This window comes from Vidua chalybeata, chromosome 29, assembly GCF_026979565.1.
Source record: "Vidua chalybeata isolate OUT-0048 chromosome 29, bVidCha1 merged haplotype, whole genome shotgun sequence".
In the NCBI taxonomy this organism is placed as follows: Eukaryota; Metazoa; Chordata; class Aves; order Passeriformes; family Viduidae; genus Vidua; species Vidua chalybeata.
The window spans coordinates 1,447,243-1,470,622 of NC_071558.1; the positions used below are offsets into that span (position 1 = coordinate 1,447,243).

The 23,380-nt window shown below is 51.7% G+C and overlaps 1 protein-coding gene across 7 annotated transcripts; it reads left to right on the forward strand.

Annotated features, from left to right (window-relative positions):
- Positions 1–963: 963 nt before the first annotated feature.
- ARNT (aryl hydrocarbon receptor nuclear translocator) lies at positions 964–23,299 on the forward strand. 7 transcript variants are annotated; one of them, XM_053966761.1, is made up of 24 exons: positions 987–1,054; positions 4,958–5,180; positions 6,527–6,632; positions 7,752–7,796; positions 8,658–8,702; positions 9,582–9,626; positions 11,575–11,788; positions 12,022–12,235; positions 12,319–12,384; positions 12,502–12,601; positions 12,944–13,009; positions 13,093–13,202; positions 13,600–13,676; positions 13,826–13,960; positions 14,388–14,462; positions 15,266–15,417; positions 16,329–16,433; positions 16,620–16,695; positions 18,684–18,807; positions 19,499–19,598; positions 19,951–20,101; positions 20,306–20,465; positions 20,940–21,091; positions 21,655–23,299. In XM_053966761.1, exons 2-24 carry the CDS (start codon positions 4,958–4,960, stop codon positions 21,742–21,744), a joined length of 2,631 nt encoding a protein of 876 aa, XP_053822736.1. In that variant the 5' UTR covers positions 987–1,054; the 3' UTR covers positions 21,745–23,299. The 7 variants fall into 7 exon arrangements, with proteins under 7 accessions (XP_053822740.1, XP_053822741.1, XP_053822742.1 ...); XM_053966765.1 differs by lacking the exon at positions 4,958–5,180 and having other exon boundaries at positions 964–1,054; positions 13,117–13,202; XM_053966762.1 differs by lacking the exon at positions 12,319–12,384 and having other exon boundaries at positions 13,117–13,202.
- Positions 23,300–23,380: the final 81 nt, after the last annotated feature.

The window sequence follows — 23,380 nt, forward strand, 5'->3', positions numbered from 1 at the left end:
AGGAACGCGGCGGCATCGCTTTTCAGGGGATCAAATTCCCACCCCACACCCCCCCCCGGGTCCCTTCACGGATCTTCCCGGCGGCTCGGGGGGTCACAGGGGGAGCGCTGAGGAGGATTGAGCCCCAAAATCCAAAAGCCTTGCCTGGGAGAGCATTTCAAGGTGGTTTTTTTTTTTGTTGTTTTTTTTGGCTTATATTGGAATAGACTGGGGAAAAAAAAAAAAACCTCTTGGGAAAATGAAGTGAGCTGCCATTTGGATCTGGCGAGACAGCCTCACAAAAACACCAGAACGCCCAAAATACGCCCAAAATCTCCTTCGAATTTCTTTTTTTTCCCCCCCTGCTCTGAGAGAAAAAACGATCATTTTGGGAAGACAGTGAAACTTTGGCACCCCAAGAGCCGGGCTGTAGGGGCGTTCCAGAGATTTTTTTTTCAGCAAAGGATGAGTTGTGGGGTCCTGTTGGTGGCCCCAAATTCCGGCCCTGACAAAAAAAAAAAAAAAAAAAAAAAAAACATTCCGAACCCAATCCGGGTTCCGACCCAAATCACGCGTCCGGTCTGGATCCGCATCTTCATTCGCGGGGTTTTGGAACACCAGCTTCACCCCAGTCTCAATCCTAATCCTAATCCCAATCCCAATCCTAATCCTAATCCCAATCCCAATCCTAATTCTAATCCCAATCCTAATCCCAATGTTATGTGACGTCAGCAACACCACCCACTTTAGCCACGCCCCCTCGACAAACCCCGCCTCCTTCCCGGTGGGGGCGGGACACTGCCGCGCTCGCCACGCCCCCAGCCGTGCCCTCCGCTTGTCCCCGCCCCCAGCCCTCCGCTCGGACCAATAGCAATGCCGCGTCTCCCCGTGTCCCTCCTCCCGCCCCCAGGTTGAACCAATAGGAAGCCGCCGTGCCGCTGGCCCCGCCCCCGCGCCGGCGGGGCTGTGGGGGGCCGGCGGAGGTTTTCCTGCGCCGCCATCTTGGCTCGGCGGAGCGGAGCGAGGAGGGGGCGGCCCGGGACCCCCGCCATGGCCGCCACCGCCGCCAGCGCGGGTGAGCCCGGCCGCGGCGGCACGAGCGGGGCTGGGGAGCGGGCGGGAGGGGCCAGGGCGAGCTCAGGGAGGGTTGAGCGGGAGCTGAGGGGGCTGAGGGGGGGCTTTAGGGGATGAGGGAGGCCTGAGGGGACTCAAGGGCTCTCACGGGGCCTGCAAGGCTGAGGGCGACCCTCAGGGGCGAGGGCTGACAGGGGCGTGGGGAGGTTCCTGAAGGGCTGAGGGGGGTCTGGAGAAGGGGAAATGGCGCTGGGGGGCGGACGGAGGGGCCAGGGGGAGCTCAGGGAGGGCTGAGCGGGAGCTGAGGGGGCTGAGGGGGGCTTTAGGGGATGAGGGAGGCCTGAGGGGACTCAAGGGCTCTCACGGGGCCTGCAAGGCTGAGGGCGACCCTCAGGCGCTGTCGTGTGGGGGGCTCTGAGAGGGACCCTCAGCGGTGGCTGAAGGGCTGAAAGGACCCTGGAGGGGCTGACAGGGGCGTGAGGAGGTTCCTGAAGGGGCTGAGGGGGGTTTGGAGAGGGGGAAATGGCGCTGGGGGGCGGACGGAGGGGCCAGGGGGAGATCAGGGAGGGCTGAGCGGGAGCTGAGGGCGACCCTCAGGGGCGAGGGCTGTCGTGTGGGGGGCTCTGAGAGGGACCCTCAGCGGTGGCTGAAGGGCTGAAGGGACCCCTGAGGGTCTGACAGGAGCGTGGGGAGGTTCCTGAAGGGGCTGAGGGGGGTTTGGAGAGGGGGAAATGGCACAGAGGGATGGGGGCACCCTGCAAGAGTCGGGGCTGTGGTTGGGGTACGAGGAGACCCTCGAGGTGGGGATCTGGATTTGGGGTCCCTGCACCAGGTTTCCATCATCGCTCGTTTGGATTTGTTTTCCCGGTTTCTGCCCGGTTTTAACCCTTTATCAGCTGCGTTTCACTGAGTCTGTGTTACCTGGGTTTGGGGTACGAGGAGACCCTCGAGGTGGGGATCTGGATTTGGGGTCCCTGCACCAGGTTTCCATCATCGCTCGTTTGGATTTGTTTTCCCGGTTTCTGCCCAGTTTTAACCCTTTATCAGCTGTGTTTCACTGAGTCAGGGCTGTGTTACCTGGGTTTGGGGTGCTTGGGGCCGGGGGTCCCGGAGACCCTCGAGGTGGGGATCTGGATTTGGGGTCCCTGCACCAGGTTTCCATCATCACTCGTTTGGATTTGTTTTCCTTGATGGATTCTGCCCGGTTTTAACCCTTTATCAGCTGCGTTTCACTGAGTCTGTGTTACCTGGGTTTGGGGTACGAGGAGACCCTCGAGGTGGGGATCTGGATTTGGGGTCCCTGTGCCAGGTTTCCATCATCGCTCGTTTGGATTTGTTTTCCCGGTTTCTGCCCGGTTTTAACCCTTTATCAGCTGCGTTTCACTGAGTCTGTGTTACCTGGGTTTGGGGTGCTTGGGGCCGGGGGTCCCGGAGACCCTCGAGGTGGGGATCTGGATTTGGGGTCCCTGTGCCAGGTTTCCATCATCGCTCGTTTGGATTTGTTTTCCTTGATGGATTCTGCCCGGTTTTAACCCTTTATCAGCTGCGTTTCGCTGAGGTTTTTTTGTTCAATCCCAACAAAAAAGCTCATGGCCCGGTTTGGAGGTTTTGCACGAAAGTCCCTCTGAGCTCTGTGAAGGAGGGGAGGGCCCTGGAGCACAATGTTCCCTCAGGTTGGTCCCCAGAGTCCTCAGCTCCCTCTGCACAGGAAGCTGGGAGCTGCTGATCCCAGAAAAAAACAAAAAAAAAAGAGATTTTATCAATTTTCTGGCCAAACTGCTCCGAAACGAGCTCGTGTCCAGATTAACCCGGCGCCTGTGAAGTCGTGATGGATTTACAGCGTGGTGGCTGAGATCAGAATTTGAGTTTGTTTGTGGTTTTTTGATTTTTTTGAGTTTTTTTTTAATCTTAACTTGTGCTTTGTGGCTTGAGGGTCGTGAGACACGCTCAGGTTTATCCAGGAGTGTTCAGTGACGCTGCTGAAGGATCCCAGGGGTTTTATTTGAACGTTTTAGGGAGGTTTTGTGGCTTTTAAAGGTGGGAAAAAACAACGCACTGGGGACTCAGACCATCCAGTTTAGGAGGAAGGAAGATGCTCGTGGGTATGCAAGCATTTGTGGAAGTGGAGTCTTCAGGGCTCTGTGGTGTTTTGCATAATAAGAAAGTTTTAAAATTCTGAAAGAAAAGAGGATTTTTAACATCTGCGTTTAATATTTTTAATCGTGGGCAGAGTGACCAATATTCACTCAACCCTTTTACACAGAGGGAGAGAAATACACAAGCAGTAAACCAGGAGATTAAATTCTGAAGAATTCTCACAAATAACGTGGGGCTTCTTTTCCTTAAAGTGTTAAAAAAAAAAACCAGATTTCAGGGCTCCAGTAGATGCTGGGTAATGCCTGAAAACTCCCCAGAATGTCTTCATTTCAACCCCTTAGCATTGGAAGGAACGTTCTTTTCTTAATTTTTATATTTCTTCGTGGAGAAGGTTCCCCATGGGGATGAAAGTGCTGAGCTGGCATTGCATGGGAAACTCAAACAAGCTGAAAACCTCCTGCTTACTTTAAAAAAAAAAAAAAATCAATTTAATGTACCCCAGACATGGAAATTGAGATGTTTTGTAAATAAAAAAAACCCATAAAAGCAGAAATATCCAAGCCTTAGAGCTTTTAAGGCTCCCAAACCTGCTCCAAACATTCTGGGGAGCTCACAAATGGTTAAATTTAAAACAAATCTTATAAGATTTGATGTCCAAACGTGAGCCTGGCAATCAACCCCCTGCTGAAGCTCCTGCAGCAAAAAAAAAAATCACCAGTTTGGTACAATAAAAATGTATATAAAAGCTGCAGCTCGTAAATCACAGCTGGGAATATTTGCAGTAATTTTATTTTTGGAGCTTTTTTTCTTTTTTTTTTTTTTTTTTTTCCCTGTTGGGATGCCAGTGGTTGCAGCAGAGCTTTTCCCAGGAGAGCTGGGCTGGGAGCCTGGAGCACTGGTGGGGGGAGGTTGGGATTTACATTTGCTCTCTTAATTAGATCCAGCACAAGCAGGGATTGGTTCTGGGAAGGGCTGGGACACAGACCCAGCCAGGATGTTGGAAACCCACCTGGGATTTCTTGGGATTCTTGACTGGACACCTCCAGCAGCAGCTCCTTTCTGGGAAGGGATTTTCCCTCCCTCCCACCCTAAACCTGCCCTGGTACAGCTTGGGGCTGTACCATCCTCATCCTCATCCTCTTGTTCCCTGGGGAGAGCAGAGCCTGCCTCCAGCCTCCTTCCAGGGAGTTGGACAGAGTGAAAAAAACTCCACCGTGTGCTCCAGGAATTCACCTCGTGTTTGGAATGGGGATGAACACAATCTTTGTGTTCGTGGGCATTTCCCAAAAATCCCAAAGTGGGGGGGGGGGGAAAGGCAGAGCTCTTCCCGTGCCGCCTCCCTGCCCGTGCTGTCCCTGGCTTTGGGAGGCCGTGGCCAACCTCAGGGTCTGTCCTGGGCTTCCAGCTGAGCCACGAGAGGGAAATGTTCCTCGTGGGATGCGTGTTGGGCTCCTGGGAGATGTGGAAGGCTTGGAAAAGAATTCCCTGTGTCTGTCCCCCTCAGCCCTGTGAGAACAGCACAGTGTCACTTCCTTCCCCTGCCCAGAGCGGAAATTCCTTCCCCTCAAGAAAGGGATTCTCCAAAAACTTCATTTCTCTTCCCACCATGTTCACATAAGGCTGGGGAAAAGGAGAAACCCTCCCTTATTCCCACTTGAGATTTCATTTTTATTAAACAAAATCCTTACCTGTCACCTTGGGACTTCACTTGGGGCACAGCAGCATCTGAGCGATCCCAAATCGAGCAGAAGGGAGATGGGGAATTGTTTCCACCTCTGGTTTTTTTTTTTTTTTTTTTGTTCCCCAGATGTATTTTGGAATTGCAGAGGATCCTGGTGTTTTGTTGCTGGTGTTGGATGGGCTGTGCTCACTCCTGCTGTTGGTTGAGATTGTTGTTTTTGGCTCCTTCGGCTGCCGAGCCTCCAGCTGGATGCTTATTCCATACTGTAGTCACCCCTGGGAAATTCTATGGATCAGCAAGGAAAAAAGCTTCCTCAGCAACGCCAGCAGCTTGGAGGAAAACAAACCAGGCAGGCAGAGAGGCTGGGAATGTTAACGTGGTAAAATGTGTTTAATTTTGGCAGAAATAACCAGGAATTTGGGAGCGTGTTTGCTGTGAGGTCCAGGCACACCACGGAGGTGATTGTACAGCTCCACTTCTAGCTGTAAATGTGCAACTCTGGAAGTGAAATTAAGCTATTGTTGGACTGAAATCTGCCTTTGGGCAGTGGAGAAGAGCTTGGGAACCCCAGCTTAAAGCCCATTTTTTCCCTAATTCGTTAAACCTGGCCTCAGTTCTTCACTTTGTCCCCCCAGTTGTGGCTGTTTCCCGCCCAGGCTGCTCTCGGTGCTGCTGAGGGCGGTTTGGGAAGCCCAGCACTGGGGTTTTGGGGGTGTCTGGGTAGTTCTGGGCTCCCTTTGCTTTGATAAAGGGTCTCATTAGGATCACTAAATAAAGAAGTGGTTTGGGGGCTGCATCAGGCTCAGTTTGCAGTGGTTGTGGTGGAGGTTTTTGGACTGTTTTGGGGCAGTTTCACAGCACATTTACAAACCAACAACCGTTAAAGTACGCCCAGAGCTGACACGTTTCAGCAAAAGAAGAAAAAAATTGTTTATAACGGATTTAAAAACTCATTTTCTGATGTGGAACAGAACTGTTTGAATGCAGAGCAACATTGGTTGGGCTCTGATGGTGATGCTGGGGTGTAGATTCAGCATGCTGAGCAAGCTCTGAACAACTGCAGACCGTGAAGAACCAGGATTAGGGGAAAACACAGGAAAATGGAATGCTGGAATCACAGCCAGGTTTGGGGTGGAAGGAATCACCTGGGCCACGGCTCAGCCACCTCACACTTGTCCAGGGTGCTCCAAGCACTTGTGGAAGAGCACAAGCAGGCCAGTAATGGTGCCCACTGGTCTGTGCTGGTGAAGACCAGCATGGGTCAGCTGAACAATGCTGAGTTTTGGAGTGTTTTACGAGCGTTTGGGTTCATCCTTTGTCTCAGATTGGGCAAGGAACCCTCTGCGAGCTGGTGTCATCAGGGAAACTCGCAGCTCTGCTCCTCCTCCTTCATCCTGCAGCCTCAACCCCTTCCCTGCTCCCACCAGGCTCCTCCTCTCTCCAAAAAAAAACCAAAAAAAAAAACCAGCCCACATCTTTTGAGTTTGGCAGCCTCAGCTCTTGCAGCTGAGGAAGCAGCGTGTGCTCCGGCCCCTCGGCGCAGCAGATGACACAAACACACCCCAGATCCCACCCCAGCACATGCTGACACACAACTGCTTCTACCAGGGAGTGTTCCACTGAACCAGAGGGGCTTGGAAGTAACACTGGTTGATTTCTTTGATATTTTTCTTTTTTTCCCCAACTCCTGTTTAGAGATGGCATCCGACGTTTCCTCGCTGGGCGCAGCCGTCGGCTCCGGGAACGCCGGGTCGGGAGCTCAGGCTGGAGCAGCTCAGAGGCCCAGCAAGAGACGGCCTGGGTGAGTGAGTGTGTGAGTGGGTGAGTGCTGGGGCTGTGCTCTGCGGGGAGGGCTGGGGGAAAAGGGCCTTTTTGAGGAAGTTCTGTTCTCCAGAAAGAGCTGTGGCTGCTTCTGAGACGTTTCTTTCAGGTGGGCTCTGTGCAGTCTTTTCCCTTTGTGGTCGTGTCTTTGTGCCAGCTACACCCCTTGAAGAGTGACGTATTCAGAGGGGACTAAAAGCTTTGCGCCTCAGAAGAAGGAGCAAATGCACACCAAGGATTGAGAGCAAGACAGGAGTTTGCTGCAAGACCTGGGGGAACAGAGAAATCTGGGTTTTGGGGCCTTACTCCAACCTTTGCAGCTGTGCTGTCCCTGGGAGGGGTGGGGGGAAGAAGCCACAATGTGCTTGTGGGAGGCTTTTTGTTTGCTCAAAATGCCTTTGCAAATTCAAAGGGAGTTTGAATGGCTCTTCCCAGATTTCTGGCACAAGAAATTGCCTCGTAATTTTCAAGCAAACTGAAATCTTTCTCTGCACCCCTCCCAGTCACTCAAACTCTTTCCTTCAGCCCCATTTGCTGGTGCTCCCACCCCCCTGCAGCTCCTCCTCTGCATCCACAGTTTTCCATCCCGAAAGAAAAGGTGAAAAGTCTTCTGTCCTTCCACATGAACTGGTCAGAAGTGAGGTTTTGGCCTTGTGTGAGCAAACACTGTGCACAAAACTGAATTTTAACTCCAGGAAGATTTTACCCTTCTGCTTTTTTGTTTTGGTTTGTTTTAATTTTAAATGCACCCAAATCCAGGCTTTTGAGCTGGGAATGCTCCATCTGTAGGCTGCTGATGGTCCCTGGTTCTCCTAGGAGATCCAGGCTTTTGGAACAGAAGGTTGGGAGTCCGTGCATGCTCCAAGTGGGTTTTCTTCCTTTGCAACTGTTTTTCCTTGCTCTGTTCCTGATAGATACCTAAAAGAAGCCCCTTTCCAACCAACTGTGCTGGTTGTTTCACAATAGGATCACTAAACTGCCTTGGGATTACTTAATTTTTTCCCTTTCAGGAATCATCTGCATCCATGGGGACAGACAGAAAAATAATTTAAAGGAGAAACCACTTGGTTAACAGCTACCTTTTTTTTCTGTTTTTCAGGCTCGATTTTGATGATGATGGAGAGGGGAACAGTAAATTCCTCAGGTGAGGGAGAACATTGCATCCACAAGTTTCTGTCCTGTGGTCTAGCTGTGTCTGTGTCTTTTCCCTGGAGCAAGATCTTTCCGCTCCTGTGGCTTTTCCTCTCTGGAAGCAGTGGGAATTGCTCCAGTTCCTCAAACTCTTCCCTTTCTCCCAGTCAGCAATATTCCTCCATCTCTGTGGCTTTTGTTGCTGCCTCAGATATTAATTAATTAACCCTCATCTGTTGTAAGGATGCTCCAGTTCCAGAGACATCCTTATTTCCCGAGGAGTTGGCGAGGCTGCAAGGATCTCCCCGTGATCCATATGGAACACAGAAGAGTTGGAATAGCTTGTGTCATTTATTTGTAGCCTCACTACGTGGTTTAGGATTGAATAACTCCAGTGATAGTGGAGTTAACTCCAATAATAACTCCAAATAACTCCGATTCCAGTGATACTGGAATTCCCTGGGCTTTAAGGATGCCCATGGAATGGCTGGAGGATGATGAATGTAGAATTTACCAAGAGAAACCCCTTGGATGGAGGTCCTGATTTGGGCCACCTTCATCTTCCAAGTGCAATTGAATCAATTTCTTGGTATGGGATTAAATTTTGTGTGATCCCAGCACCCTTGATTGGGATGAGCTATGGAAAACCCCATGGAGGTGATGCCCAGAGTCCACCCACAGTGTTTGGAGTGATCAGTGAATTATCCTGCACTGCCCAGCCACAGCCAAGTTTGCCTTTTTAACCCCAGGCTTTTCTCTTTTTTTCTTTTTTTTTTTTTTTTTTTTTCTGTGGGAGTTATTAAACCTTGTTTTCTCAGTGTTTGTTTGGGAAAGAAGGAAGTGTAAACACTTTAACCTCTCCCCCTTCTCCTAGATGTGATGATGACCCGATGCCAAACGATAAAGAGAGATTTGCCAGGTAAGAATTTGATGATTTAAAAGCTTTTTGTGCCAAAAAAAACCCCAAAAACTTAATATGAGAGGGATCCTGCAGCTCCCTTCTCACAATATCTCTCTTTGAAGGTGTTCCACACGTACTCCTTGATGTTTTTTGGACCAGTTCATTGAGTGTGACAGTGACATTCCTCTTTTTCACCATTCCTTTCAGCTCTGGCCTTGGACTCTCATTCTTTTCTCCTGCTCAAGAAACTTGCAGAGATTCAAGTTTCCTGCTTAGTCCAAGTTTTCCTTGAACAGAGTTTCCTGGCACACATTGTGATTTGTGTGTTTTGTGGGGAATTACACAGAAGCTCTACAAATTGGGAGTTTTCTGGAGACTGTAGGGAATACTTTGATGAGTTTTTGGTGTCTGACAGTATCTCTGTGAGTGCTGGCACCGAGCCCATGGTATTTTTACAGCTCTTTGAAGCTCCATTCCCTTCTCTGGACACATTCCAGCCCATCAATGTCCCACCTCCCAGGAGGAGACAAAACTGCCCCCTGGATTTGGGGCAGCCCTGCTGTTACCAAGGGAATTCCAAGCTAAGATTCTCCAACTTTTTAAGCAATTGGAGTCCTTCTGAAGTCAAGCAAATATCAGAATACCTCAAATATTAGAAATAAGCAAATTAGAACTAGGTCACAGCCTCAGAAAATGTTTTTAAACTCCAACACATCAGGCACCAGTTGAATGTAGAATGTTGCAAACTAATGACTGTTTTATTTTATGGAATTGCTCCTCTGCAGAACAGACCTGTCCCTAGGCTGGGTTTCCTAGTCCATCTTTCCATTTTTTTTTTTTCCATTTCTTTCAACTTTTTTTTCCATTTTTAGCTTAGCTGGCTAATTTTATTTTTAGGTCTGATGATGAGCAGAGTTCAGCGGATAAGGAGAGACTTGCCAGGTAGGAGAATGGAGATTTCAAGCATGGACAAGCAGAGTTTTTCCTTTCCTTAATGTTTCTCTAGGCATCCCTTCTCTTTTTTTTTTTTTTTTTTATTTTTTATTTTTTATTTTTTTTCCCTCCTTCCCTCATCTGCTGCAGAGGATTTAACAAACTCCTGGAAATGGCTGTGGAATTGGGATTAGGAGGGGAAAGGCATTGAGGAAAGGCACACCTCATCCTTGGAAGAACCTTTTTAGGGAATACATGGAAGGATTTCTTTACCAAAGGCCACAGGGTTGGGCTTCTGCTTTCACCTGTGCTAAACACAATTCCTCTTGTCCTGGGTCGAGGTGCCAAGTTGTCCATCTGGGAAGGTTTTGGGTCGAGGTGCCAAGTTGTCCATCTGGGAAGGTTTTGTGTCCTGGGAATGCTGTTGGACTCTCAGAACAGGCAGGAGAAGCTCAGGTGTTTTCCTTCCAGGAAAGGTGGTGTCACTGGAAACAGCATTTCATTTTTCCCTGAGTTTCTATTAGCAATTAATGAGAGAGACTGTGCCTGAAAGCACCAGAATGCTGCAGCAAGAATCCAGGAATGGGCCCTGCAGCCCCCTGTGCCCACGTGCAGGTGATTTGTCACCTGGGCACACCTGCAGCAGCCTTAACACCTGTGCCCTTCGTTTTCCACCTCACAGACTTAAGCCAATTTGGGGCAGTTTTGTCTTTAAACCAAAACCTGACCCCCAGAGTGCCTTTGCTGACTGCACTGAGCTGTGCAGAAATGTTTGAGGGGCTCAGGAAGGCACAGAGGTGTCCCCCAGGATGGACAATCCCAGTTCTCCCATCCTTTCCTCGTGGCACGCTGACAGTGGGCAAGTGAAATGTAAATGTCTGGTGATTCCCCAGTAGCTTTTGTAGTTGAAGGATCTTTGTTTTTCACACCTGAGCTTGTGAGTTTAGAGAAGCTGCCTGACTCAAAGGTGAGGAGGTCACTGAATGTCTGCACACACCTCGTAGTGATAAATGCTCCATGTTTGTATTTATCCTGTTCATTCACCTGCCTATCCTTGCTCCTTCCAACACTTCCATCTCATTTCACTTCCCACCATGTGCTTCCTTGCACATGATCCATCCTTCTGCATAGGAAACCTGGCTTTTAAGCTCTGTTTTGGGAAACCCACCTTAGGATCCCAGTTAAACGATGTGTCCTGGATAAAAGAACCAAGTTCTGGTCTGTGGGACTTGATGGGAACTGTGCCCTGTGAGCCAAAGGGGTGCCAAGAGCCTCCTTAGATGGCAGCAATTGCCAACAGTGGCTCTTTAGAGGTCGGTGCCACCCCTCCCCAGGTGTTGCCTGGTCCTGGTCTGCCCAGGTTGGTTGGCCTGGATGATCTGTGCAGAAATGAGGTGGAACCTGCTTGGAAGCTTTCCCTGCTGTGATGGGAAAGTGGCTTCCCAAAGCACTGCGAGGTGAGACCCAGCTCATTCAGGTCACTCGGAATCCTGGGCTGCCTGGGGCTGGAAGGAACCTTAGAGCTCATCCAGTTGCACACCTCCCACTAGCTCAGGTTGCCCAGAAGAGCAGGTGCCCAAGTTTTAGCTGCAGGGTCTGATGGTGCAGGTGATCTCACCCAGCCTCGGATGGACAGTGCTGAGGTCACCTGCAGCGAGGTGGAGCTTTGGGAGCAGCTCCTTTGGCTTCCTGCAGCGCTGTGTGGTGGACGGGGGAGGTTAGCCCAGGTTCCAGGGAGCTGCTGTGACTTCGAGGAAGGTCCAGGTGTAGCCTCTCCTCCTCCTCCTCTCCACATTCCCTGTGCACGCCCAGCATGTGAGGCTTGACTCCTAATCCTGACGGCCCCGATGCGTCTCTGTGTGTCGCACCCGTGCGAGCGCCGACGTGGGGACACGGCCGAGCCTCCCACCCTTGGTAACTTCACCTTCCTCCTTTTCTCCTCCTCGACCCGTGGCAGGGAGAACCACAGCGAGATCGAGCGCAGGAGGAGGAACAAGATGACCGCCTACATCACGGAGCTGTCGGACATGGTGCCCACGTGCAGCGCCCTGGCCCGCAAGCCGGACAAGCTGACCATCCTGCGCATGGCCGTGTCCCACATGAAGTCCCTGCGTGGGACCGGCAACACCTCCACGGATGGCACCTACAAACCCTCCTTTCTCACCGACCAGGTCTCTGCCTGTATAAAAAAATCCCTCTTTTTATGAAGCCTCCTTAAGGTCCTGGAAGGTCACAGTGAGGTCTCCCTGAAGCCTCCTGATCTCGGCCTGATGCTGCTTTGTGGGAATTATGGCAGAGGGGAAAATTAAACGATGGGTGGTGGCGGGGGGGAAAAGTCCAAACCCAGGGTGTGTTTTGGCTGTGGAGTTGAGAGGTGTCTGTGTGTGTGTGTGTGTGTGTGCAGGAACTCAAACACCTGATCCTGGAGGCAGCTGACGGCTTCCTGTTCATCGTGTCCTGCGAGACGGGGCGCGTGGTCTACGTGTCGGACTCGGTGACGCCGGTGCTGAACCAGCCGCAGTCCGAGTGGTTCGGCAGCACCTTGTACGAGCAGGTGCACCCCGACGACGTGGGCAAGCTGCGGGAGCAGCTCTCCACCTCCGAGAACGCCCTCACAGGTACAGCAGCCCGGGCTGGGACGCCAGGGGCTGGCAGGTGGGAGAGCCTGCGGAGGACTTGGATTAAACCCTTCCCTTTGTAGAGGGAACCAAGCCCTGGTGCCTTTCTACCAAGGATGCTGCAGCCCCCCCCGAGAATGCATCTAAAGGTACCACCAGTGACACTCGTGTCCTGCCAGCTCCCAGTACGTTACCTGGAGCCACACCTTGTCTTGGTGGAAGGACTCCCAGTGCAGCAGCATCTCCTTTTCCTTTCTGTTTTTAAGGTCGTATCCTCGATTTGAAGACGGGGACTGTGAAGAAGGAAGGGCAGCAGTCCATGAGGATGTGCATGGGCTCCCGGAGATCTTTCATCTGCCGAATGAGGTAGGAAGGAATTCCTGGGAAAATCTCTGAGCCTAAAGCCAAACTTGCTCCCTAAACCTGGCCCTTCCATGCTTCTATTTCAGCTTTTTTGGGGGCTCATTTTCATGTAGACGTGATAGAAAATGGCTGAGCCTTCCCTACAGTCAAGTTCTTGAGATGTTTGTTTGCCCTGTTGTTGTAGAAGATCCAGATAAAGTAACAATTAGTTTCAGCCCCAGGTGTCACCTCCCTTGAGTTCCGCAGAATGAGGGGTTTGTGTGATGGAAATTCTTCTTCTTCAAGACATCCAGATTATTTCCATGTTGATGAGGAAAGATCAAATCCTTTCTAACCCTGGTGCAGGTGTGGCAACAGCTCCGTGGATCCAGTCGCTGTCAATCGTCTCAGCTTCATGAGGAATCGCTGCAGGTAAATGACACAGAAACAGCACACATGCATACAACATATAAATAACACAGCTAAACACCTTGCCTCACCTTCCCCCACTGCAGCACAGCCTCTTTCTCTCTCCCAAGGAATGGGTTAGGTGCAGCCAAGGATGGAGAACCTCACTACGTCGTCGTGCACTGCACGGGCTACATCAAAGCCTGGCCCCCAGCAGGTAAGGATTCACCTCGTGTTCAGCTGGGCTGGGTTTAAGAGCTCGTGGTCTCATGTTGCCATTCCAGGAGCTGAATGTGCCAGGAAGTGCTTTGCAAACGTGTCCATGACTTTTATTTTAAGATTGACTTAATTTTTGCAGGCGAAGCAGCAGAGTGCCTCTGTCTGTAGAGGATGAAAATAACATTGAATTGTCTGATGTGCAGCTTTTGCTGAAATTCAGAGATTTTCATTCCTTCTGGTGAAAGAAAAGGAGGGGATTGCACCTTAATTTACAAAATCCCTTCATGGGGAAGAGTATTGGGTTACAGACCACGGCAGAGAGATGTCTTGAAGTCCATTCCTCTGAAATTTTTCCTGTACTAACCTTGCTGGAATTTTTGGTCCTCCCCTCCCAGGTGTTTCTCTGCCTGACGATGACCCCGACGCCGGCCAGGGCAGCAAGTTCTGCCTCGTGGCCATTGGCAGGCTCCAGGTGAGTGCCCTGTTCCCCTTTTCCAACATTGCCTTGTCCTGGTAATCCCCAAATTTAAACGGTTCTGTCTGAAAACATTCCCTGATGGCCACAAATCCCAGTGCAGGGCTGGCAGCTCAGGTTGGGGACTCTCCCTGTGTTCCTGGCAGGTGACCAGCTCCCCCAACTGCACGGACATGAACAATGTCTGCCAGCCCACAGAATTCATCTCCCGACACAACACCGAAGGAATTTTCACCTTCATCGACCACCGGTGCGTGGCCACCGTGGGTTACCAGCCCCAGGTGAGGATCTTTAGGAGCTTTTGGAGAAAAAAGTGCTCTTTAAACTTGCTTTTCCTTCTACATCATGGCTCTACTTGTCTACTTGATAAACCATGCCCTGGGCTTAACCCAGACATGTGTTTCTTCTCCACTGGTTGCTCTTCCATGTGTTTTTCCAAGTCCTTTGATCCTGGGAAGGCTGGGTGTCTCTGGATTATGTCAAATGTCAATTAAAGCCATTTTTGCCTCCAATTGAGTTAAAGATCAAACATTGATCAACAGCTGTTGTGCTTTTCTTTTAAAAAACAGCACACCAGCTCTTGTGCTTGGGTTGTGTAGCAGGGATTTGGGGGGAAGGAGCAGGAACTACCTGTCCAGAGACAGATTAATTATGGAATCTGCCTGCCAGATGAACTGACTCAATCTCTCACAATTCCTTGAAAAATAGGAACTTCTGGGGAAAGACATTGTGGATTTCTGCCATCCAGAAGACCAACAGCTTTTACGGGACAGTTTTCAACAGGTAAAAGCATCAGAGCTGCCCTTTGCATGCAGGGTGGAATTCAGATTGGAGTTCATCCCGAGACTGGAATGTCTTGGTGCTTGCAAAGCAACAAAACTGACTGGAAAACCAAGAAGAAAAAAACAAAGCTTAGCTAATTCTCCTGTGCAAAAAGTTGCAGACTTAGTCGTATCATTAAATGCAAAATGAAAACAGAAGCATCTGATGTCTTAACTCCTGAATCCAGTCTTAACTCCAGCTCTGGCTGCTGATCCAGTTGGCTTTTAGGGCCAGGGATGTGGCTCCCAAGTGCCTGCTTGACTTGGCTGAAACCCTGGTTCATCTCTAGGGCCCAGCCCAGTGCTGCAGAACCCGCAGTGGAGGTGGTTTTCTTGCCCTGTTATTTCTGAGGGCCTTGGACTGGTGGCAGGGCAGGTAAGGCTGCCCCTGTGGTTTCATGACTCCAAAAACCAGCTGCTCATATCCATTGCTCCAAACCGTTGGAATGGGAAGCGACAGCATGTGTTTCATTTCTTGGAGGCTTTTCCATACATCTCACCAGTGCAAAGAGATAAGAGAAGTGAAGCCAAAAAAAAAAAAAAGGGGATTTTAGGAATCAAAATCCCTCCTGTATCCTTTAGGAATCAAGCTATCCCAAGGGAATAGTGCCATTTAGTTTGGGAAGGCTTGAGATGTGGTGGTCCAGGTTTGAGGCAAAGGGCCATCGCCGGGGGCTGGGCGGGGGGAACTCGTGCTCAGGCTCTTCCCCCACCTTTGATCAGGTGCTACTGATGTAACTCCCTCTTTTTTTTTTTTTTTTCAAGGTGGTGAAGTTAAAAGGCCAGGTCCTGTCAGTCATGTTCCGCTTCCGATCCAAAAACCGGGAATGGCTGTGGATGAGAACCAGCTCGTTCACCTTCCAGAACCCCTACTCGGATGAGATCGAGTACATCATCTGCACCAACACCAACGTCAAGTGAGTGCCTGGAGAAGGGCTCTCAGTCCAGAATAACCCAGAACTGAGCCTCAGCCTCTCCCCCTCACCAGTTTCCCATCAATTCCCACAACCCTGGGGAAGTTCCTAAGTCCCTCCAGCTCCCATTCTCTGCTGGGCTGTGCCAGGCACTGGAGGGCTACAAAGTGCAGGAATTGTAATGCCTTTGGCTGTCTTGTTGTGTGGCTTAACAAGCTGCCAAAATTCAGCTCCAGCAGTGCCTGAAAACAGTGAAATCTGCCTTAGAATGCTCGTGGATTCCTGTGACACCCCAGGGAATGGTCAGAGCTGCTCTCTCTTTCCTTGAGGGAGCTCCACACCCTTTGCAAGGACCAAGAAATTGTGCCTGTGTGTGATCTAGAGCTGCAGGCTTGGCAAGGGCAGCTCCAGCAGACAAACAGAAGGCTGGATTGCCTGGGAAAGGGAAATCCGGGAATATTTTTTTTTTTTTTTTTGCCATGAGGCAAAGGAGCACTGCTTCCCTGCAGAGCTGAAATCTGCTGCAAGCCTGATTTCCTGCCCCATGTCAGAGCTCTCTCTTTGAACTTCTTCGTTCCTCATACAGCCATTCCCACATCCAGAACCCAAAAATCCCTGTGGAAGTTCAGAGCAGAGCAGCAGTGTCTGTGTGGTTGTGTTTGAGGTGTGCAGGGCACAACCCCCCACACCTGGAGCATCCTATTCCATGACACCACCTTTCAAGGAAACCAGGTGGAAACTCACTCCAAAAAAACCCTTCCTCACTCCAAAACCCCTTCCTCACTCCAAAACCCCTTCACTCAAACGAGGGTTTTGCATCTTGTCCCATACAGCCACGCCCTGCTACACACAGGACCCAGCTTTGCTGCCAGCTGGGGCTTTTTAAATCTCATTTTTCTGTGTTTGCTTTGAAGGAACTCGAGCCAGGAGTCCCGGCCTGCCCTGGCAAACTCCATGCCAAGGCCTCAGCTGGGGCAGAGCCTTCCCCTGGACATGGGCACGGCCCCACTGCCCTCAAGGTCAGGAGGAGCTCAGCTCCTTTTCCCATTTCCACCTTCCCCTCACACACCCTTCATTCCCAAATTGCCCTCTCTGCAGCCAGGAGCTCCAGGCTGACAAATCCCTGGTGTAACCAGCCAGAGCTGTTCCCTTGGGAATTATCTTTAGCAGCCTGTGTTCAGTGTTACAGACTCTTTCTATTTTAGGCAGCAGCAGCCACCCCAGGCAGAGCTGGAAGTGGGCCCAGGAAGGGAGAGCTTGGCTGGCTATGAGCACTCACAGGTGAGTCCAGAGGGATTTGGGCACTCCCTGTGCATTGTCCTGCACTGTTTAATTCACCCTTTTGCTGGGGGTTTAAAGGTGGTGGCACCAGGTTGAGGTGAGGTTTGAGAAGGTGTTTTTACCTTGGGCGTGGCTCAATTCCAGTATTTATCACGTGGAATCATAGACTCATGGAATAATCTGGGTTGGAAGGAACCTTAAAGCCCATCCACTCCCACCAGAGCTGGTTGCTCCAAGCCCTGTCCAGCCTGGCCTTGGTCACTTCCAGGGATGCTCCTGGGCATCCTGAATGGTCCTGCTATCCCAAAAAAGGCACATCAGAATCCCGGGAGCAGCTGGGCCCTCAGCTGCTCCCTGTGCTCACCTCCTCTGTGCCGAGGTGTGAGCAGCTACACCAGGTGTGAGCAGCTACACGAGGTGTGAGCAGCTACACCAGGTGTGAGCAGCCCCATGAGGTGTGAGCAGCTACACCAGGTGTGAGCAGCTACACCAGGTGTGAGCAGCTACACGAGGTGTGAGCAGCTACACCAGGTGTGAGCAGCTACACCAGGTGTGAGCAGCTACACAAGGTGTGAGCAGCTACACCAGGTGTGAGCAGCTACACGAGGTGTGAGCAGCTACACGAGGTGTGAGCAGCTACACGAGGTGTGAGCAGCTACACCAGGTGTGAGCAGCTACACCAGGTGTGAGCAGCTACACAAGGTGTGAGCAGCTACACAAGGTGTGAGCAGCTACACAAGGTGTGAGCAGTTACACGAGGTGTGAGCAGCTACACCAGGTGTGAGCAGCTACACAAGGTGTGAGCAGTTACACGAGGTGTGAGCAGCTACACAAGGTGTGAGCAGCTACACCAGGTGTGAGCAGCTACACAAGGTGTGAGCAGCTACACCAGGTGTGAGCAGCTACACCAGGTGTGAGCAGCTACACAAGGTGTGAGCAGCTACACCAGGTGTGAGCAGCCCCATGAGGTGTGAGCAGCCCCATGAGGTGTGAGCAGCTCCACCAGGTGTGAGCAGCTACACCAGGTGTGAGCAGCCCCAGGAGGGGAGGTGTGAGCAGCTACACCAGGTGTGAGCAGCTACACCAGGTGTGAGCAGCTACACGAGGTGTGAGCAGCTACACCAGGTGTGAGCAGCTACACAAGGTGTGAGCAGCTACACCAGGTGTGAACAGCTACACGAGGTGTGAGCAGCTACACCAGGTGTGAGCAGCTACACCAGGTGTGAGCAGCTACACAAGGTGTGAGCAGCCCCAGGAGGTGTGAGCAGCTCCACCAGGTGTGAGCAGCTCTGGGAGGTGTGAGCAGCTACACCAGGTGTGAGCAGCTACACCAGGTGTGAGCAGCTCCACGAGGTGTGAGCAGCTACACCAGGTGTGAGCAGCTACACCAGGTGTGAGCAGCTACACCAGGTGTGAGCAGCTCCAGGAGGGGAGGTGTGAGCAGCTACACGAGGTGTGAGCAGGTACACCAGGTGTGAGCAGCTACACGAGGTGTGAGCAGCTACACCAGGTGTGAGCAGCTACACCAGGTGTGAGCAGCTACACCAGGTGTGAGCAGCTCCACCAGGTGTGAGCAGCCCCAGGAGGTGTGAGCAGCTACACCAGGTGTGAGAGCTCCACCAGGTGTGAGCAGCTCCACCAGGTGTGAGCAGCCCCAGGAGTTGTGAGCAGCTCCACCAGGTGTGAGCAGCCCCAGGAGATGTGAGCAGCTCCACCAGGTGTGAGCAGCCCCATGAGGTGTGAGAGCTCCACGAGGTGTGAGCAGCTCTGGGAGGTGTGAGCAGCTCCACGAGGTGTGAGCAGCTCCACGAGGTGTGAGCAGCTACACCAGGTGTGAGCAGCTCCAGGTGTGAGAGCTCCACAAGGTGTGAGCAGCTCTGGGAGGTGTGAGCAGCTGCACCAGGTGTGAGCAGCCCCAGGAGGTGTGAGCAGCTCCACCAGGTGTGAGCAGCTCCACCAGGTGTGAGCAGCTCCCCCGTGTCCCCCAGGTGCCCGTCCAGGCCGTGAGCGCTGCCGGCCCCGAGCACAGCAAGCCCCTGGAGAAGGCTGAGAGCCTGTTCAGCCAGGAGCGGGACCCTCGCTTCGGGGAGATCTTCCCTGGCATCAGCACAGGTGAGTGCAGCACAGGTGAGTGCAGCACAGGTGAGTGCAGCACAGGTGAGTGCAGCACAGGTGGGTCACAGCACAGGTGGGTCACAGCACAGGTGGGTCACAGCACAGGTGAGTGCAGCACAGGTGGGTCTGCAGCACAGGTGGGTCACAGCACAGGTGGGTCAGCAGCACAGGTGGGTCACAGCACAGGTGGGTCACAGCACAGGTGGGTCACAGCACAGGTGAGTGCAGCACAGGTGGGTCACAGCACAGGTGGGTCACAGCACAGCTGGGTCTGCAGCACAGGTGGGTCACAGCACAGGTGAGTGCAGCACAGGTGAGTGCAGCACAGGTGAGTGCAGCACAGGTGGGTCACAGCACAGGTGGGTCACAGCACAGGTGAGTGCAGCACAGGTGAGTGCAGCACAGGTGGGTCACAGCACAGGTGGGTCTGCAGCACAGGTGAGCTCCTCCTGCCTGCCCTGGTCACTCCTTCCTGCCTCTCCCTGCTCCCTGTCTGCAGTGGATGCTCTGACCCCAGAGAACCTCTGTTCAGTAGAAAATGGGAGAGGAAATCAAATGAAACAGGATTTAACAAAACCTGGAGTGTGTGTCTGGAGAAGGAACAAAGGAGTCTTCCTTCTCTTCCAACTGCTTCTGCCCCTGTTCCTGAGATGTCCCAGCCCAAAAATGACTCGTGCTCTCTCCACAGATGAGAGCAAAGCCATCCCTGCCAGCACCATGCCAGCCAACCCGCCCCTCTTCGCCCAGGGAAACACCTTCACTGCTGCACGGCCCGCTGAGAACTTCAGGTGAGGCTTCACCTGTCCAGCTCCTGCCCATTCCCTCTGTTTCCTCTGCTGTGCCTTGGACATGCCCAGGACCTGAGTTCCCACAACCCAGCAGCTCCTCTCGGTTGTTTCCCAGTATGGAATCATGGAACCCTGTGGGTTGGAAAGGCCCTCTAGGATCATCAAGTCAGACTGTTAACCCAAGTTTACCACTAAGCCCGTCCCCAGGTGCCACATCCACACATTCTTGGGACCACTCCACCCTTCCCAGATGGGCAGTTACCCCAACTGTTGGGCTCATTTCCCTCCAGCAATGACTTGAGCAGAGGGGTTTGGTGCCTGTCCATGGCCTCAGACACCTCTTGTGTTCCAGGAGCAGCAGCATGGTGCCTGCAGTGAACATCATCCAGCAGCAGCCCTCGCCCGCCGGCCGGATCTTATCCCAGATTTCCCGGCACTCCACCCCAGCTCAGGTCAGCGGGACCACCTGGGCTCCAGGGACACGGCCGGTGTTCACACCCCAGGTAGCACAGCCCGAACCCTCAGGTGCAGGCCCCGGGTCCCTGCTGCCTTCCAGACCCTGCTCTCCATGGGGGAACCATGCTGCTTCCACTCTCTGGTGCTGCGTGTCCGTGTGCTTCCTCCTTCGGGGCTGCTCCTCCCTGAGCTGGGGGTTGAGGTGAAGCCGTGCCTCCTCTTCCTCTCCTGTGTTTTTCCTCTCTTTACAGCAAGTGGCATCCCAGACAGTGAAGACTCGGCCACCTTCCTTCAGCATGGGGACATTCCAGGGCACGCCGTCCTCCTTCAGCTCCATGACAGCGCCGGGCTCGACGGCTTCTCCCACCACGGCGCCGTACCCAGCCCTGGCCAGCCGCAGCACAGGCTTCAGTGAGTGGGGTTTGGGGGGAGCAAAACACCCCTGGGAGGAAAGCTGGGAGCATCCAGCTGTGGTGGGGTGTGCTCTCCATCGTTTTTTTGTGGATTTTGGGAGTGCCTAAATGTGGGGAGTAGAGTTGAATCTGTGCATTGACTGACACTGATCACCTTCAGTCATCCTGCAACCACAGAGTTGGACTTGGTGGGTGGATTCCTCCCAGCTCGGGATAACTGGGGTCATCCCAGCAGAAGAATTTTGAACCATTTTAAGGCTGACTAGGAGGAAACAAACCCCTCTGGGAGTCTCTTTGTTCTATCCCATGGCAAACACCTGAGTTCCTGTGGCAGGAATTCCTGGAGGGCGACCCTGCTGTCACAGCAGCAGCCCCACACAAAGCACTGCCCTTCCCAATCCCATCAGAGCACTGGAGAAGCCTCAATTGCCAAAGGAGGGGTGGCTCACTGCCCCTGTTCTCTGTCCCACAGCCGCAGAGGCAGCGCAGACCCCGGCCCCGTTCCAGCCCCGCGCCGCCGACGCCGTGGGAATGTGGCCACAGTGGCAAGGACAGCACCACGGCCCAGGATCTGGGGAGCAGCACGTGCAGCAGTCCCAGCCCAGCCAGCCTGAGGTCTTCCCAGTAAGATGGGGCTTTTTAACCTCCCAGTCTGGTGGGATCCACTGGTCTTGAAGCACCCAGAGCTTGTCCCTCTGGTTCAACTCAACTGGGGAGATCCCAAACTCCTGGATAACCTGATGGAGCTGGAAGTGGACACGGGCTTTGTGTCTTGGTCTGTTGCAGGATCAGTGGGAAATTCCAGTTGGATTACCCCTTCTAATTGTAATTAATTAAAAAAAAAAAAAAAAAAGCTACAGTCCAATGAAATTAAAATAATTCCTGAGAATTCATAATCATCTCACCCCAGCTTTCCCAGCAGTTGTTGGTGGTTATAGCTTAAATTTGCTGCTCTCCTTGGACACAGACCCTGTGTTCCCTGGGAGAGGGACCACTTTGGTTGACAGTATCCATTCCAGCAAACCCATGATTAAATTGCCCACATGATCACGGAGCCACGGAATTGCTGAGGCTGGAAAAGCCTCTGAGGTGGAGTCCAGCTGTTCCCCCTGATTTCCAATCTAAACCTCCCTGGCACCCCTCGATACTCCAGTGTGGATCCTAACTCTCTCCTTGTATCCTCACAGGACATGCTGACCATGTTGGGGGACCAAGGGCCCAACTACAACAACGAAGAATTCCCAGAGTTGAATATATTCCCTTCTTTTTCCGAATAAAACGAGCCTTAGGGGAAACAACATAAAGCCCTCTACAACATCCACATGGAAAGGAAAACAGCAGAGTCTTTTTCTCAAGGAACCATCACTTCCCACCTTCTGGAAGCTGAGCTCCAAGGAGGGATGGCCGTGGAGGAGGAGGTGGTTTGGACACCTCCTCCATGTGGGATTGTTCTGGAAGCTTCAGGACTTGAGTGCCACGAGGCCGAAGGCCCCGTGTTCCCCGAGCCGCTCCCAAGTGGATTTTCTTTTTTTTTTTGGGGAGGGATTCCTGTCTGCATCACAGACAGCCCTTCCAAACTTTTTAAGGTGGCTTTGACTGTTTTTATTTCATTCTCTGCCGTGACTTTTTTTCTATACAACACAAACTTTTGGAATTTTTAAATACTGGAAGGAACTCTTCCAAAGTGTTATCCCTGTAAACACAATCCTGGAGGATGCTTGAGTAAGAATCCGTGTCCTAAGCCAGCGTTTCCCTCCTTTTTGGAGGGATTTTGGCTGTTTTTGGAGGGTTGTTACAGCGTCTCCAGTCCAGGGTGCTCCATGTGGAGATTCCTGTGTTTGTTTGGAATCTTCTCTCTCCTGTGAACTGTGCAATGAAATCAGTGTGACCCATGACCCCCCGTTATCCCGGGATAATTAACAAGCCATAAAAATTTTACCCCATGTAGCTTTCTTCTGGATGAATCCATTTTCCAGCTGATGGTTTCTGTGCTGCCACAAATTGATGTTTCAAGAGGGTTTTTTTTTGGGATAAAACCTGCTCCACGCTGTCCATGGAATTTTATCACGTGTAGATGAGTTCCTTGTCCTGGTTTTGGAGCTGGATGTAGGAGAATCCCTGGATTTGATCAGAGAATTGCTGAGGAACTGTGTATTTTCACTACATTTGTTCACTCACCATCTCCTTAAAGAAGAATTCCTGCCATGGGATGATCCTGTTGCCAAATGACAAAAGAGTAAGAGGAGAGCTGGAAAAGTAGGGAACAGAATGAAATTTTTTTTATATATATATATATATATATCTATATATATAAATTTTTAATTTTTAAACATTGACTTGGAATCTTCTGGCTTTTTCCATGGAAAAAAAAAAAAAAAGCCAACTTGTGGCCAACCCTGCTCTCCTCAGGGGCTGGAAGAACCATTTGATTCCTTCTTGCTTCAATTCCAACAGGAAAATGAATTGCAGAGTTGGACTTGGAAGGAAATTTGGCACAACGGCAGCTGGGGAAGAATCCCAAGTGTTCCTGGTTTTTGTTTTGAATGGAATGTGGGTGTCCCCCCCTTTTCCCTGCATGTTGGGGAGGGGGGCTCTGGGACCCCCCAGGCTGGTTGTGAGTGTTCTCTCTGCTGGTTGAGGGCAAGGATGGGGGGACACCCCTGCTTTCCAAGAGCTGATTCCAGAGCTGTCAATTCCTGACTGAAATCCGAGCTTTGAAACCTTTGTGTCACCAGCCCAGAGAGATTCCTCTTGTAAGTGGAGCAGGAAACTTTATTTTTTTCCCCCTCTCCTTTTCCCTCTGGAAAATTAAGACTTGAAGGTTTTGTTTTAGTTGTTTGGGTTTTGTTTTTTTTTTTTTATTTTGGGGGGGGGGGTCTTTTTAAAAATTGTGTTCCGAAGTTCTCTATGGAT

Coding starts and splice junctions, on each gene's coding strand:
- ARNT (XM_053966761.1), top strand. CDS start 4,958: ATGTATTTTGGAATTGCAGAGGATCCTGGTGTTTTGTTGCTGGTGTTG. Junction 6,633..7,751: donor CCCAGCAAGAGACGGCCTGG/GTGAGTGAGTGT, acceptor TCTGTTTTTCAG/GCTCGATTTTGATGATGATG. Junction 13,010..13,092: donor TTCATGAGGAATCGCTGCAG/GTAAATGACACA, acceptor CCCCCACTGCAG/CACAGCCTCTTTCTCTCTCC.